At 39.4% G+C, this 17,846-nt stretch overlaps 2 protein-coding genes and 1 long non-coding RNA gene across 3 annotated transcripts in view; 1 reads left to right on the forward strand and 2 right to left on the reverse strand.

The window, feature by feature from the left end:
* Positions 1 to 17,846, forward strand: part of LOC139693993 (rabankyrin-5) — a 185,228-nt gene that overhangs the window by 12,144 nt on the left and 155,238 nt on the right. The window lies entirely within an intron of this gene.
* LOC139693994 (uncharacterized) lies at positions 911 to 2,852 on the reverse strand. Its single transcript, XR_011702083.1, has 2 exons — positions 2,759 to 2,852; positions 911 to 1,211 (listed from the first exon to the last, which is right to left on the reverse strand). It is a non-coding gene; the product is annotated as an uncharacterized lncRNA (long non-coding RNA).
* LOC139693477 (uncharacterized) overlaps positions 2,878 to 17,846 on the reverse strand; it is a gene marked incomplete at its 3' end in the record, with an annotated part of 128,133 nt that continues 113,164 nt past the window's right edge. Inside the window, exons 2-3 of the mRNA XM_071591654.1 lie at positions 16,605 to 16,817; positions 2,878 to 3,146 (exon numbers count right to left, since the gene is read on the reverse strand). Of these exons, the coding sequence (XP_071447755.1) occupies positions 2,878 to 3,146; positions 16,605 to 16,817 (482 nt within the window). The remainder of the gene's footprint in view (positions 3,147 to 16,604; positions 16,818 to 17,846) is intronic.

Consider the following 17,846-nt stretch of genomic DNA (forward strand, 5'->3'; position numbering starts at 1 on the left):
TCTCTTGTTTTCTGTGGCAGGCCCTACTTTGTGGAAGATATTGACGAATAAATACCTTTTGATTTTTTATTTTTCCACTCTACTGTTCTTATAATGTGCATTGCATTTCTACATTATTGTGTCATGTTCACATACATATGTGTGTACCTGAAGATGATACAGAAATGTCATACATTGTGATTGAAATATTGGGGAAAAGGGCAAACCTAAGTTAATTATTCCTCTCATCCCATTTTGTCTTATTTCATCTTGTGTTATACACCAACGTATAGCCGACAGTGAGTGCTGAGAGTGGTGACAGACATAGTTAAAAAAGCATTCTTATCAGATGGAACACATCCACTCCACATAGCATTCCAAGTCATGTGATTGGTTCTCTCCTATATGCCTTTGACCCTGCTTACTGATTGGCAGTGGGTGACACCCTATTGAATAACTTATCGCATTTCTTTAAGTTTAGTTTGGTTCCTTCAGAGAAGACCAGTAGTTAGTGGATGCCCATTTGATCATCTGCCTCCCATGCATTGTGTGAATGAGGTGCTTACTCGTACCATAAATCATGACTGGCTATCCAGGTACCTTGCATAAGATACCTTGCCTGGTGGCTTTCATATTGGTGGTCATCTAATCTGTTTTTTGACAAATGACCTGTACAGCAGCTGACTCTTGATAATGATCCATACATGGGTGGGTTATGGTAGGAACAGCATACAATCTCTCTTTTGCACATCTTTTTCTAATTGTCTTCCTGTAATGACCTGTTTGATTATTACTTTAGTAATTTTCAATTATTACTAAAATACTGTATTAGTGATCACTGTAAAAATGAATCTCTCTCATCTCAAGTTACTTTCTCTAACAATTAAAATTCCTTAAACCTTTGGTTTTTTTCACTTCGTAAAACATATCGTAAGCCAAACATATATTTAATGGTTGATGATAAGTTCACAAACAATTGACTCAAACAACACTCGAGGCACACATTTCACTTGGTGCATTCATGCATAACAATGATAATAGAGGACAAGTCATTCATTCTGCTTTCGCCATCCACACATTCATAATAGAGTTTTAGGAGTATCACATTTGATATAATTTAGAAAAGTGTCTTTTATCACTGATGATTTCTCGATGCTTCTCGACTTCAAGGAGGCACTGTTTCTTCTCAATCACATTACTAGTTGTTACTTCATTAATAAATATCTTCGCCTCTGAAAGAGAAAAACCAAAATATAATTATAATCCGTCTTTGGTTTTCCATGGAATTGAAATGCCATTTGCTCATTATATTGGGAAATGATAGCAACCAAATTGTTTAACATGAGTGCTGCATTTTAGGCATTCTGATGGCTTCAACCAATTTTCACCATTAATTGTTTAAATTTTAAAAACAGGACATACATGCAGACTCTAGTACTTACACTCTGGTAGCATTTAAATCTTTGTCTTTGGATCAAACGATCAAAGGCCACTCTGTAGCCCTCTAGGTGTCTTAAATTAGATGTTCATGGTTATAGCTGCAGCAAAGGCTATTAAGACATATGAGTGATTTGAAAGTACAAATGAAAAGAATATGCAGGTACAGAGAAAACATTTAAATTAGAAAGATGTTGGAGATATCACACTAACTCGTGGAATTTTCTTTGTTTAAAAGGTAAAATATTTTCCTCTTGTAAGGGCCACTGTATACATATTTATCTTAGAATTCATAAATTCTGACCCTTATAGCTTGATGAAAGCTTGCTTGCAGCTTAAAGTAATGTCATTTTATAAGATGGATCATTTTTTTGATTGAAAATTTCATGAGCGACAGGCAAGAAGCAGTAAATTGTTAAAATTCATAATCCAAATTTCTAAATATGTATATAGGTTTGGAACTATATATGGAACATATTGACTAATTTTCACTACTAACTAAGCAGTTATAACTATTCAATCTTTTACATATATGTATTTATGCATTCGCAGTTACTCATATTTAACGCCGGCCTCGATGGCGGCGGGGTAACGTTCTCGCCTACCAACCCAAAGGTCGCAGGTTCGATTCCCGCCTCGGTGGATTTCCCTCCATCTAGGACTTGGTTGTATGTGATTGTCTGCAATATAATGTCATATGGATCATATGGATCATATGGATGATGGATCAAATTTTTGTTCTTTCAAGATTTTTTATGAAATATTTTCTTTATCCATGTCCTCCCACATGCCAGATGGTATAGGAAATTAAGACAAAGAGATTTTATTTGCAAAAGTACTGAACATATGTCTGTACTCCTTCTTTTGTTGCTGCATTAAAAATTTAAATGGCCAATGAGTTGCAGTAGCAGGAACGTGTTTTGGGTAATGTATTGGCCTCTGTAGTTGGTGGTAATCAATAGAATGCATTGACATTGACCTGCTCAAATGAAAGCTGCTTTGGGACCACCACATTTCATGTCCCATTTGAGGAACAATGGAACATTAATTTAGGACTATTATGTTGTCATGAAGTTGAAGTAATTAGCCTTGAACTTGATCTTGAAAATTAGTGTTACAATTAATTATTTGAGGGAATTCAAAATGTAGAAGTTTCATCATATGAATAGGTCGACCTTCTTGGAGAAATAAATAAGTGGTTTCTCGTCCGGCGTCGTCGCATCTCTCAAGAAGCGTAAATCCACGTGAGATTTTTCTCTCAATAGTTATTTTGTATTCGTTAATGGTTCATTTTGACGGAACTCCACCCCACCGTCAGTGTTCCCACCCTACTGTCGCTCACCGTAGGCTCCGGATGTACTTGACTGCGTTGAAGACGATGATGACCGCCATGGCGTCCGTGTGATGCGCCGCGGCGGCCACCGTCTGCCCCACCACCTCCCCCGCCCTCCGCCCCGCCTCCACCACGCCGCCGCCGCCCCCCGTTCGGCCCTTCCCGCCGCCTCCCCTCGCTACGGCCGCCGCAGCCGAGTTGCAGAGGTGGCGGGCGCAGTAGCAGTGCTCCGTGGAAGGGGCCTTCACGCCTGCTGGGTTGGCCGAGTCGCGAGAGCAGCCCACCTCGTAGGCCGCCTCCTCCACCGCCGTCTTCACCGTCCACCCCACGCCCTCCGAGTACGAGTGGTAGTTGTAGCTCTGCGGCGCGCACCCCCGACTCTCGCCCCTCACCGTCTCTGCACGTGGAAGGGGAAAAAGAGAAAGATTTAATAGTGGGACATGTCCGATCCCGGCCTCCCACGGAGGATTTCGCCCACCCGACGACAATCCCTAAGGGCCAAAAGAAAAGGACGAGTTTTCCAATTAGCATTAAGTCGAGTAAAAGAAAAGTAAAATTACAATTTGGGATGAATATTCACAATTTTTCCAAAAATTCTATGGTGATACCATGGAGGTGGTCCTCACGGAGGAAGTCGCAAAGCCCGTACATCTTCTAATCCTGTATCGCTAACTCTGTGTTGTTTACGTTATAGCATCAAAATTCTTCATCATTGTGTCGACACTCCAGGATATGTCTCTCAAAGAAGAATGGAAATAAAAAATAAAGATTGCAGGCTTTCGGAGCGGTGTTGACCTCGTTAATTTCCTTGGATAGTTTTAGTTGAACGTATCGATGAAGACTAACATACACGTAATTGAGCTGGACGTTGATAGGTTGCATCGAAATCAAAAATCTGAAACGACCTGCTTTTCGGAATACACAGATCGTGCGACATCACGCGTACTTTTGTTTGGTAATGCATGAATTCGGATTTGTTATTCAGTTTGACAATTTGAGGTGGATATTCAATTGGAAAGGGATTTCAACGCGCGGGGGTTCTCCCAGCGTGCTCGTTGGTATATTAGTATTGCTGCGATCGGGACAAAATCAGTTGTTTGAACTGAAACGAACCGCCACGCTCCTAGAGAAGGCGTTGTGTATAATTGTATGATTGTTTCACGTTAACAGTACATAATAGTGCTTCCAATGGACGTCGATCGCGTATTTATCTCGCGGAACTTTAATCTTTCACTGCTATGAAAATATGCATTTAATGTTGTGCGTGCAATTATAGTGCGACTCAACATGCGTAGTTGTTTAGGAAGTAGTTATTTCATGCAAATATGAATATGTATTTTGAATATCAAGTATGCGTTGAAATTTCAGGGTCATTAGATGTGCCGTTGACTAAATAATCAGATGTATGCCATAGTCTAACACGAAGAGGTTCTTTCAATAACCAGTTCAAGTTTTCATTTCGGACCCTAATTTTGAATGATTTTCAACAAGCTGTGTAATCGCTAAGGTATTATGGAATGTTTACGTTTTTTAAATCCAATGTGAGGAATAATTTCATGGGACAATTTTGCTATGAAAAATTCAAAAGATTAGATTTATTACGAATATTTATGATCACCCATGTACGTAAATATTAAGTTTGCTGACTGCATTTAATTTTCCCAAGTAATTTCGGAATCACTTGACAAGTTTCCCCTCAGAAATTTCACTCAAGACTCTCGAAAGAATCCTTGAAAACTTGTCGTGGATCTATGTGGGAAGTCTGGATTTATAGTAGGCTTTGAAAAAGTCGTAATGGCATCCTTTCACTCTGATAAACCTGAATGTACATGAGTAATAGTCCTCGAGGCGATCGTCCTTATTTATGTTATGCTGGTTGAATGAGATTGTTGCGTGATTTTCAATTGACTATTTCAAAGAATTGAAATGTTCATTCACGGAAATGTTTTGACAATGGAGGACATAATTTAATTTAAGCTTGGCATAGTTTTGACCCGCTACAAATTTTTAACAATGGTAAGTCGAGTCAATGCTTCCTGTGGTTTTATTCTAATTCCTAAATCATTCTTTTCGAAGGATCATACAGTGGCATCCAAAACGGCTAATCGGCTCCATTATGGCCGCCTTTCCTTAAAGAAACTCTTTGAAAGCCAAGCGTCAGCAGTGTGTGATAAGGCACGGGGTTTTCCTTTTCCATTTATGGATTTAACCTCTCTTCCTTAGAAATCACTCTCTCACTCACTCAAGCGTGAGGGCGAGCGGCCACTTGGGAGAATGCTCACCAGGGGAGCCGTCTAAGCCTCTCTTGCGCCCCTCCTGTTTCCTACTCGCTTGCTCAAATGAACTGGGTTCCGAGTAACTTGGCGGAAGCGGTCCGATTAACGCTCGTTTTTAACCTCCGTCATCTATTTTCCGCGAAATAATTGAGATCAGAATGGAAATGCGAAAAACCGAGACTTTCCTTTTCTTTCGGAGGGCCACATCGGTAAGTTTTCCTCACGTTCCATACGAACAGACCCATGTGCGTGCGGCAAGCCGGTAGGTATGACATCGTCTGGTCGTCGAGAGTATCGTTTTCCCCTCGAAAGTCATTTAATTTTTATTCCAATTTAACTCCCGCCTAAGATAACGGAGGAGTAGCATGAGTTTACACCTCATCGTAATGGAATCCAAGGTCCAGTGGATATGTTGGAACGTATCCGAGTTATTGAGCGGATGAGGAGAGTTAGCACTTTGAAAATTCCGCCGATTTATCAGTTTTACTTGCACCCGCAGCTTGTAATATAACCGCTTTCCTGAGTACCTCTTTGAAAATACCTATAGAAAAACTATAATCACTACTTCTTTATTCAGTTATTGATAATATTCGTATTTCAAGTGTACTACCTTGATCAAAAATTTCCCGGAATTTATTCAGAAAATTAAAAATACAAGTTTATTCATCTAAATCTATATTGTCCCCTTCAAAGTAATCCCCATCGACTGCAACACACTTATGCCAGCGCTTGATCCAATCCTCGAAACATTTTTTATATTCGGTTTTCGGTATGTCCATCAGTGCTTCCTGCCATTTTTCCATTACTTCCTCTCGGCTGCTAAAACGCGTTCCCCGTAATGGTTTTTTAACTCGATTGAACAGAAAGAAGTCACAGGGAGCCAAATCAGGTGAATTCGGTGGCTGTTGGATGGTATTTGTTGCATTTTTCGTCAAAAAATTACGAATAATGATAGCACTGTGCGACGGTGCGTTATCATGGTGCAAAATCCACGAGTTTTCTGCCCACATTTCTGGTCTCTTTCGGCGAATTGCTTCACGCAAACGTCTCATAACGCCCAAATAATACTCTTTGTTTACTGTCTGGCCTTCTGGCAAAAATTCATGATGCACTACACCGTTGTAATCCATGAAAACCGTCAGCATTGCCTTCTTTTTTGACTGAAAACGACGTGGTTTTTTTGGTCTCGGCTCATTTGGTGAACGCCATTCACTTGCCTGATGTCTGGATTGCGTGTCGTACTCATAAACCCACGTCTCGTCTCCAGTAATGATCCTTTTGATGAATGTGGGATCGGATTCAGCCTCGCAAATCATGTCTTTTGCGACGTCAACACGGTCTCTTTTTTGCATGAAATTGAGGTCTTTCGGCACCAACTTTGCTGCTACACGACGGAAACCCAAATCATTAACCACAATGTCTTGGGCGGATCCATAGGCAATGTTCAAGTCCTCCGCTATTTCTCTGATGGTTAATTTGCGGTTATTGACCAACATTTCTTTTACTTTATCAATTTTTTCACCGACTTTCGATGTCGATGGTCTGCCACTGCGTTCATCATCTTCGATTGACTCACGACCACTTCTGAACCGCTCGTGCCACTGGTAAACGACCGTTTTTTTTTAGAGAATCGTTGCCGAAACACTTTTCCAACATTTCCAACGTCCGTGCGCCACTAAATCCGTTTTTTACGCAAAATTTAATACAAGTTCGTTGTTGCAAATTTAAATCCATTTCTGCAATTGTAAAAAATCGCCAACACACACAGAGATAGATGTACTCTTGGCTACGTAACTTTTGCAAATGTCAAGTTATGACACTAAGATTTAAAGGGAATATCAACAACAGATGTACCAATTTAACAAAAAAAACAGAACTCAAATCGGAACGATGGGAGCGCCACACGGTGGTTATTCCGGGAACTTTTTGATCAAGGTAGTATATTACCATTATTTATTGCAATTTGAAGTTAATATTTTTTAATTAATCTCGTAATTCTGAATCATTCGAACCTTACATGTGAACGTTTGGTGTTATATTATTTTTATCGTCCATAAAAACATTTTGTTTTACAGGTAGATTTAACCAAATTGCAAAATCGTCATGTCTAATAGATATATTTTGTAGTAACATATTGGAGATATTCAATGCTTTGAAAGATATTAAGCTTGTAAATATTTTCGGAAAATGGTCGTTATTTATTTTTTTACATGCAATTATTACACTTATGAACGAGTACTTACATTCCTACTCTCGTATGAAATTTATCGAATTTTCATTTAACCTCATAATGCCGTTAGAACGAAGATTTTAATGGAATACCATTTTCGTGAAACTGTAATTAATTTGAGGAGATCAACGTTTGCCATCTTTGTGCCAAATAATAATTGGTTATTCAATATAATCTCTTTGTACACCCATGGCTACAGACTTTTACATGGCATTCTACACGTCATCGCTAGGGTGTGTGGCAAGGGGTGACACACACACCAGGCATGCTGTATCAAAAGTGAAGTTTAAAAAAATTAGTTTAAATATAATGTAAAATAATTCATATATTGTAGATCATGGCAACTAAAGGCGCATGCACTTCAGTAGACAGTCGAGGTATAATTCTTTCCGCATACAGGAAGAGCTGTTAGTAACCAGGACAATAACTAAGGTAGATGGGATAGTGCCTACACACTAAGCGACTTAGAATGAAAAAAGAAAAATACTTATTCCCGTGTAGCGCGGTCAGATACAGTTATTCTGATCCTTCAACGTTCGTGGGACAATTGACATCTTAAATCTGTCGGTTCCACTCTCAAATCTCTCCAATTTTATTCGCACGATCTCTCCTACTGTTAATAATAAATTTTTTACATCTCTATAAAGCCCAGCTTCCAATTCACGCAAGAGATTTATTTTGTAATTTAACATTCTTTGTTTGCATGTGTGTCTATGTGGGTGTGTATGTATATATGCATATATATATATATATATATATATATATATATATATATATATATATATATATATATATATATATATATAATGTGTGTGTGTGTACTTTTGTATTGCAGAACCGATTTCTCTTGTACAAAAAATGGAAATGTAAAAATAGATTTCCCCAAAATTCACTGTTTTAGGCCTAACTTAGTGGAACTGAATGTGTGACACACTGAAAAGAATACTTGGTGCATAACACACAAATTATTTAAATACAAATCAGCGGGCAAATATCTTCGCCGATCAATGCATCATCAATGAGCATGCCTGTGCATTTTCTAGAACAACGAGCTAGGAAATTATCAACCAATATACAGCCAATGGACCTCGTCCCATCCTTCTGACGCTTCCATCATAAACATCGTTCCTTTACACTCCTCTCCTCCTAATTTCCCTTCTCCCTTTCACCTACCTTCTTTCTCCCATTCTTATTCTCTACTCCCCTCTTAGATTATCTGCTGTAAATGTTTCATGATTTTATGATTCCTCCAGAGGATGTCATTAAGGGTGCGACTGGATGTATGTCTGTTAATATTCATTAATTTAGTTTGTGTGCATGTGAATATGTACAGAGTCTTCTTCGAAATGTGTAGCAACCCTTCTTGTTTAAACCTGCGTCCAAATCGGTTTTATCCCTGAACTCATGAGCGGTGGAGATCGCCCGAAATGCGAGAGAGCTACGTAGCATGGATATCTTTCTTATCGGAGATGCATTGCGAAAAGACAGGATGCTAATACTATTTTCTGCAAGAGATATCCTGATGTGTGATTTCTTTTGTTTTCATTTTGCGGGAAACGCAAGCGTTGGTTCTACTTGTCGGATCATGCCGGTGCCTTCTCTTATTTCGCGATTTTCATCCCACCAACCCCCCGCGATTTCACCCACGCGCGACCGCTCGCTGTTTTTATTTCGCCCGCAGGATTCGTCATATCTCCTTATGATAGCGTGCTCTGGGGTGGAAGTCGCGGGCGATCCGAAATGCTGGTCGTCGAGGTCGACCGCTGAAAGATCACTGAACCGTAACATTATCTTTCCGAAAGAATTGCTCTGCTGCCCGAATTATCCGGAGAGCGATATTTTATATTTGTTAAAGAAAAAAACATTTATTCTCACAAAGTGCGAAAAAACTTTCATGGTGGTCTGTATTTAGTAATCAGATATATGTGTGTGTGTGTGTGTATTTCTATGCATGTATAGATATATGCATATATAGATATATGCATATATATATATATATATATATATATATATATATATATATATGTGTGTGTGTGTGAACTTTGATATGGAGCATAGCTATGTACGGCGCGGAAACGTGGTCATTGAAGCAGGAGGATAGACGTAGACTGGAGGCTTTTGAAATGTGGGTGTGGAGAAGAATGGAGAAGGTGAAATGGACAGAGAAGAAAACAAACGAGGAAGTACTTGGTTTGGTGGGCGAAGAGAGGGGTGGATGAAGGGGGTATTGACCGGCAGCGGGATGTTGAAGACTGTAATTGAGGGGAGAATGTTAGGCAAACGAGGAAAGGGAAGGAACAGGATAGGGATGTTGGACGGGATGAAGGGAGGAAGAAAGTACTCAGAGATGAAGAGGGACCTGATGTAAAGTAGGATGTTGTGTTTTGCTAGGGGTCACAAATTATTTAATTAGTAATTATGTCCATCCAAAAACCTACCTTAACCGGTAGATTACCTAATAATAATAATATATATATATGCTAATTTTTAATATATATATTTATATATATACACAAATAAATAGATACATATATAGATGCATATATGGTATAAAAAATTATATATATATATATATATATATATATATATATATATATATATATATATATATATATATATATATATGTATGTTTTTTTGATGCCACGCCCTGAATCAGAATTTCACCTACATTTGGTACCTCACGTTCAACCGTTTTAATGGAGAGGTTTGTTTTTCTCTTAGCCATGTTTTTTTGTCCGTTGCGACGATATTAATGTTTGGGAATAACTCCTTGACGTTCGCAAACACTTGTCTTTATCCACCCACAGGGAAACTTAAGTGCACCGTGAAGAGTTAGAGAAACGTTCGCCATCCAGCATTTCTGTGAAATCTGTTCTTGTTTATCGCAAATAAATTTCCAGTTTATTCTCAGTAATTGGTGTTGCTGGGAGTGTTGCTACAACCTCAGGTCTAGTGTTGGGTCAGTTGAGTGGGACAAGTTTGGGAAGAATTATGAAGTGGAAAACAAGAGTGTCGGAGGGTTTTAGACTAAATTTTTCTGTGCGAAAGAGAATATCGTACGAAGAGGTCGAATAAGAGCAAGGTTTTTTGAGAAAGGAAAAGCGAAATCGGATTCATATCTCACGCCGAGGGTAATATTGGAAAGCTCACACCTCCCCCGATTTATCGGCATATGAGACCAGCCGGACGAGATAATGATCCAGTGGTGATAAATTTTCTACATCCCTTTTATAGTTTCAGCGATTCGTGATCACAGAATAGAGAAAAAAATGTGAGGGCCAAACGGTTAAGTCATGACAGGGAGACCTTGGCCTTTTGCGAACTTTCTAATTTCACGCAGTTGATAATTGAGTGCCGGTGTCCTTTGGTCCATCGACTCCCTGGGTGGCCCTGAATTCACGCGAGATACATGCAGTGTGGAATGCGCCCAGTTGCCGGGACAATGTCAGCGTCCCACTTGACGGAGATCCGACGAAACCCTTTGGGATGCAAATATCCCGCCACCCACGGTAGCCGGACATTAATTGAGTTGGCCTCTTCAACCGGCCCATCATTGTATCCAGGACGATTCCCGGAAACTTAGGAGTATGAATTAACAGGATTCAAATGAGTGCGCGTCCGGTCCTCAACGATACCATCGGAAGATATAAGATCAAATTTAACAACAGACCGATTAAGACACCGCGAAAAAAAATAAGGCAAAAGGGAATAAAGGTAATACTAGCCATTATAAAAAAACACATGAACATGAAGTAAGATTTGGTGCTTTCCCGGCGTATCTGCTTGATGAAGTTCTCTCGGGTCTTCCACCGGGTCATGGCTTCCATGTTGTCCGACGTTTCGATGTCCGACTCGTGCATCGTCTTCAGGGATGAAGACGATGCACGAGTCGGACATCGAAACGTCGGACAACATGGAACCCATGACCCGGTGGAAGACCCGATAGAACTTCATCAAACATGAACTTGAATTAATGACAGTAAAATTAATATGTACCTAACAAATAATAATGTGATTGTAAAGAAGTGGGGAAAATTATGTCCAAAGGTGGGTAGAGAAACAGACCCACGTGCGTTTGTAGAAAAAAAATTAGAATGGAAGCCTTTGAGTACTTGGTTAGTATTTTAGATGTGATGAAAAAATCAGAATGGCTATGCGAAAAGCTGATGTGGAAAATAAACGACTTACCATATTAGCAACTTTCGAAACGCCAACCGAATGCCACAGTTCGCCGAAGGCAACTTCCATTATTATGTTGAAACAATGAGCTTAAACTTTGGTGTTGCCAGATTGATTTGAAAATGAATAAATTCAAATTAAAGGATATTTAAATTGGATTCGAGCGATTGTGCAAGTTTATATTCAATTATTACTATTAATATGATTACTAATGGTTTAAACATTGTGTACATTCATTTATAAAGCATACGAGTAAAATCGAGTACAAGCATTTATCGTAATCACTATTTTAAATCATATTGACAAGCTGAGAAAAGTTTTCACTAAAATTCCTCTCTCTGACTTCCCTGCATTTTAAGTGCGTTATATTTGCGTTTCATTAGCTCAGGCCTATAATATATGAAATTGTATTAAAAGTATTTTTGAACCGACTTTTACGTATGGGAATAAGTGCAATTTTTCTGCGTTTTCGACTAACACGTTCGCGAACCAACTTCCTTATCTGTGGAAGACAAGATCCCCATCGTGCAACACTAATACAGGCTGTACTAGACTTTGGGAAATTATCGGTAAAATATAATCCTGTCAAGTTAAATGTATTATATTAAAAACGTTAAGTTAAACGGATCTGAAAAATCAGTCTCAGTTAACTCAGAATTAACCTTTTTGCGTGGTCACTATGTTAATTGAAGAATAATATTTTCTACTTCGGTCAAGGCACGTGTAAAAAAAATTGTATTTCTCAAAGAATAAATTAATGATTAAAGAATATGATGAATATTTGCATTTCCATAAATAACGTACAAGCATTCTTAATTTCTCTCTTTTTGCCTCGCGTTGGTACTACACCTTAAATTATTCTCATGAGCATCCCCTTTTGTCGGAAGAATTAACGCTTGAAGTGAAAAGTTTTAGGTTTTTTTCCTAACAAACTAAGTGCTTCACGTTAACAAGTCAAAAGAAAGCTTAATTAACGAGTTACGAAATTCCAAGAATCAACTTTGTAACTCAGCCTGCTAACGTTTAACGCGTTGCTACCAGAGTCTGGCTATTGCATAACAGGAATAAAATTCCCGGAACGGAATCTTGTGTCGGCAGGGGCCGGCCATGCCATCCCCCGCGAGCGGTTCCACGTCTAAGCGGGAAGCGGCCATGAATCTGTCGCCACGTGGTCGGCGACCGCTATTGCAATAATGATGAAAATATGTTGGGAGATTTCATTTCCACTCGTCATCGTCGGTTTTCTCATCTCCCAGGATTTCCTTCCCTCCGTTCCACCCCCTTACCTGCCTCTAGATGCCCCTCTACTACGGGGTGACCATTTGACGATGTCCACGAGGCACTAGAGGCATCATCCATCGGCGATAGCTTAGAACATACGCGTGTGTCTGACGAGTAATCTCTATCGGTAATAGTCCTACCCCGCCGATTCGGGAGAGGAAGTACCGTTACGTCGCCGGAGTTTATTTTCGAGTATGTTGTATGTATAGTCGTGAATTTGCATAAAATATCACGTAAAACTTCAAGCATTTGAGAAATCCAATGTGATTCAAATTATATTAACATTTAATCGGATTATCATTAAGGGACTATATTAGGAAATTGCAAGTATTTATAAACTTTGTTGGCACACAGCAATTCCACAATTAATATTTAATGCCGACCGTGGTTTAGCCACTGTGTGGGGTCTCCAACTGATGATGCCACAAAGTGACGAAAACATGATCGGCATTAAATATTAATTGTGGATTTGCTGTGTGTGTTGTATTTTCTATATGATGGAGATATTCCACCGAATAACGGCGAAAACAGTGTCATTTTTGTTGGCGGAAAATTTAGGTGTAATTAATGAAAACTCCAAGACATCCAACCATTAACTGAGAGTAAAAAACACGGGCATTAAAATGCAGCTTCTTTCCAGTCACGCTACTGGGAGCGCTTTTGGCGCAGAAAAGGCCTTCACGTTGATTACATAATGTTTTTAATAATAGGCATGCATCTTTTAGTATCTCCCAGTATGTCCTATTTTTTTGTTCGCGCATGTGTTTTTTCGGTAGTCTGTATACGTGATAAATATCCATTTGCAAGGTATTCTTAATTAATGTATATAAATTAAGTATAAATTACAATTATTCAGATTACAATATAAATGTTGCAATTAATTGGAATTCTACCGTTTAAGGTAGAATTTAGTTTGGAAGGCATTGACCGAACATCGCTTCATTTCTTAATAAGTAACGCCAATAATAAAAATGCAAGTGAACAATTGAAGTAAATTGGAAGTGAATAGATAGAATTGGCCTTTCTCAATCAAGTGAAATTGGCTTACGTTGAGTTGCATTGACCACCATTGGAAGAAGGTCGGAATGGATGGTGTGTAATACGAAAAAAAATATATTGTATGAAAAACTCAACGAATTTTTAGGATTTTAAGAATTCATCAGTAGCTATAGTGAAACTCATTTTGTACGAAATGTGGGAAAATTAAAAAAAAATGTTTGAAATACTTGAGTGGACTGTTAGTACAGCCTTGGAATATGTACTTTTTTTATTCAAGGACTACCAAACAATATTTGAAATCTGAAGGTTGGGAGGATCTTACGTTTATACCTTTTACTACTCTTTTAAAGTCTCTGGATAGCAGATGATTCATCATTCTCTTTTCATTTTGTGCAAAACATTTGAAGGTATCACGTTGTGACAACATTCAAAACGTCTCTCTAGGAACATTTGTATTCTGTTGCATTCGCCAACATTTTTGGTATCCTTATACAATATCCTGAATAATATTTAACAAATGGTGAAAATCAAATGAACAAACTGGTATGACGAAAATTATTGATTTTTCGGAATTGTCATATTTTTCTCACCAGAGATTTTATTCAAAATTTGGTTATTATTAAGGAGGTTAATAATTAATTTAATATCTTATTTATGGATGAAATTGATTTTCCATTGGTGTATGCACGCTCACGAGGTCTCCAGCGCGCACGTATTATATTATAACAAATTATAAAACACAATATCAGGGCCACCTTTTTCCGTGCGGCATCAAGTGACATAGAAGTAAATCAGTCGCATTTAACGTTTTCGTTTTGACTAGCTGCTAATTGTTGAAAAGTGCTGCGGCTATGAAATCTTGAGGCTTTCTCGTCGTCCCTCGCGATTGTTGGGGAGACCACTCCGGGTCGCATTGTCCCACAACCCCCGAGGGGAACCTCGTCACATACGGCTTGTCTGCCACTCTCCCTCACTCGGTCGACTCTCGAGGACAGGAAATAGTACTTCAGTGTAGCGCAGCGGTGACTTTTTTTTCGTTCATTCGATAATATCAATACGAGTGTTATGATATGGGAACAGTTCGCTCGGTCGTCTTTTCGTTCAATCGCTCGCGGTTGGCGCTCTTACCACCAGTGTCCTTTCCAATTCGTGGACAGCACTCGTTCTCTTGCTTATGAAAATATTTGAGATAATTCGAGTAAGAATATTAAGTCTACATTAGGGACTCAAGTAACACGGAAGAACCGGAAAAAACTTAAACTTCGTTATCAACCTTTTCGGTGTATATATATGAACGTGTATATATTTATATATACATACACTCACATGTATAGTCCTATATATATATATATATATATATATATATATATATATATACTGTTTGTCGTACTTGAAGAAGGCCTCTGAGAAGGCCGAAAGCTCAAACAATCTACAATGTGAGTGTCCTTTAAAGTGTTATCTATTTTGTTTGTGTTCTATTGTGCCGTCCAAATGTTATATTGCTCTTGTCAGTGCTTCAACATCATCGAAATATATACGAGGGTCATCCGGAAAGTAGTACCCGTTCGTGAAATAAAGACACAAAAGTAAATATTAACAAACATAAAAAATTTTATTTGAAAGAGGATACTTTAAACTACTTCTCAACATAATCTCCAAGCAAATTAAGGCATTTGTCATAACGTGTAACAAGTTTCTGTATTCCTGCTGCATAGTCCTTCGCCGCCAGCTCATTGAGATACGCGAGGGACCCATCTTGCACAAATTTTTGCATAATGCAGATGGTGTTTAACAATTTCATGAACAATTGTTCGAGAAACATTGGGAAAATGCTCACAGATGTCATCAATTGTGACGCGCCGATCGTTCCTCACGAATTCGTCAACTGAGCTCACCAGTTGGTCTGTAATGACAGACGGTCTCCCCGAACGCTCATCGTCGTGTGTGTTCCCCCTCCCCATGTTGAAGTTGCGACACCACCGCCGAACAGACGACTCGTCCATTACATTGTCTCCATACACCTCCTTTAATTGGCGATGAATATCACATGGGCGAACGTTTCTTGCATTGAGGAATTTAATCACTGCCCTCACTTCACAACTGGCGGCGTTCTCAATTTTTTTAAACATTGTAAACAATCACAGAAACAACACAGGCAATGCTAGCGTCGCGCAACTTGGCTCAGAGAAGGCAGACAAGCCACTGAAGCTATCTGACCTCCAGCGGCTACTCGCGTCGTCATCACTTCATGCGGCACGAACGGGTACTACTTTCCGGATGACCCTCGTATGTATGTATGTATGTATGTATATATATATATATATACATACATACACACACACACACACACACACACACACACACACACACACACACACACACATATATATATATATATATATATATATATATATATATATATATATATATATATATATATATATATATATATGTGTGTGTGTGTGTGTGTGTATTTATAAACTTGGACAGCAACAAACAATATAAGAACACACGATATTTCTTAATAATTTCGACGGAATTTAGCTTTAATTTTGAGTGCTACTCTTTCTACTGAAGGAGACGGAGCTAAATTCCCTCGAAATTATTAAGAAATATCGTGCGAGTGTTCTTTTTATGGGTTCTTATATTGTTTTTTTTTGCTGTTCAAGTTACTTTTTTATTCAACACTTTCGTGTTACTTGGATGAAATCATTATGTATTAGCAAAAATGCATTATATATGCGGTATTATCCCAATTAAACACACGATGTCGCGCTCTACATTAACTCCGTGAAGTGGTATATGAAGATTAGACCGTCGTCGCGACCGACCTCGCCTCCCCTCCCTGCCCCTTGACCTCTCCCCGAGGGTGGGTTTCCCCCAACTCACGTCCATTCTGCAGGACGAGCTGGAAGGTCTTCTTCATGCAGAAGGTGGAGTCCGGGCAGTCGACCTGAAACTCGGATGAGAAGGGGTCAAATCGGGAGCAGGGCGGTATGGGGGGCGCCAGGGGGTCCGTCCGGTTGCTCCCGCCCCCCTGCGCCGTCGGCGGCTTGGCCATCTCGCTGCACTTGTAGCACCGCAAGCCGCTCACTCCTCTCGCTGCAAAGATGAGAATAGAAAGAGAGGGTGAGGTCCTGAGAGGTGGTGTTTAGGCAAGGGAGGACGTGGCCTCCCGTCGCCCAGTAACTACACATACAAGTTAGGGGCGTATTCAACATCCCTGGGGTGCTCCGAGACCCCAATTCCACGTCCTGTGGGGAAATTCCCCAAGACGTCGCTTTTTTTCACTTAAAGCTTAGGCTACGGTCGTAAATTATACTCAGACATAAGAAAGTGTAGAAAGTCTTGCGGGCCTTGGTGGCAGCATGGTAATGTCCTCTCCTGCTAATACTAGAGATCACGGGTTGGATTCCCTACTAGGTTGCTTTTCCTTAACCTAGGGGATTTGCGATTGTTTTTTTCTTTTACCACGTCAAAATGTCCGATGCAGAAGGGCGAAAACTGAATAAAATTTATGTGCATGTATAAATTTTATTTAGTTTCCAGCCTTTTTCATCGGATTTTATTTTATTTGTATATATGTACATGTATATAATGTACACACATATATATAAAACTAGAGCAGGTAGAACAGTTTACGTATCTCGGTAGTGTTTTGGACCAGCACGGTCAAAGTAGTAGGGACGTAAGGAGAAGAATAGCGCTAGATAAAGAGGCTTTCACAAGGAGGGGGTAGTTAATGACAGGGACGTTCAGTAAGGATATTAAGAAAAGACTCGTAAAAACTTTGATATGGACCGTAGCTATGTACGGTGCAAAAACGTGCTCATTGAAGCAGGAGGATAGACGTACACTGGAGGCTTTTGAAATGTGGGTGTGGAGAAGAATGCAGAAGATGAAATGGACAGAGAAGAAAACAAATGAGGAAGTACTTGGTATGGTGGGCGAAGAGAGGGGTTCGTTGGGAGAAATCCTATGGAGACAGGAAAAGTGGATGAAGGGGGTATTGACCGGCAGTGGGATGTTGAAGACTGTAATAGAGGGGAGAATGTTAGGCAAAAGAGGTAAGGGAAGGAACAGGATAGGGATGTTGGACGGAATGAAGGGAGAAAGGAAGTACTCAGAGAT

This window comes from Hetaerina americana, unplaced genomic scaffold, assembly GCF_022747635.1.
Source record: "Hetaerina americana unplaced genomic scaffold, ioHetAmer1.1.p SCAF_5, whole genome shotgun sequence".
NCBI lineage: Eukaryota > Metazoa > Arthropoda > Insecta > Odonata > Calopterygidae > Hetaerina > Hetaerina americana.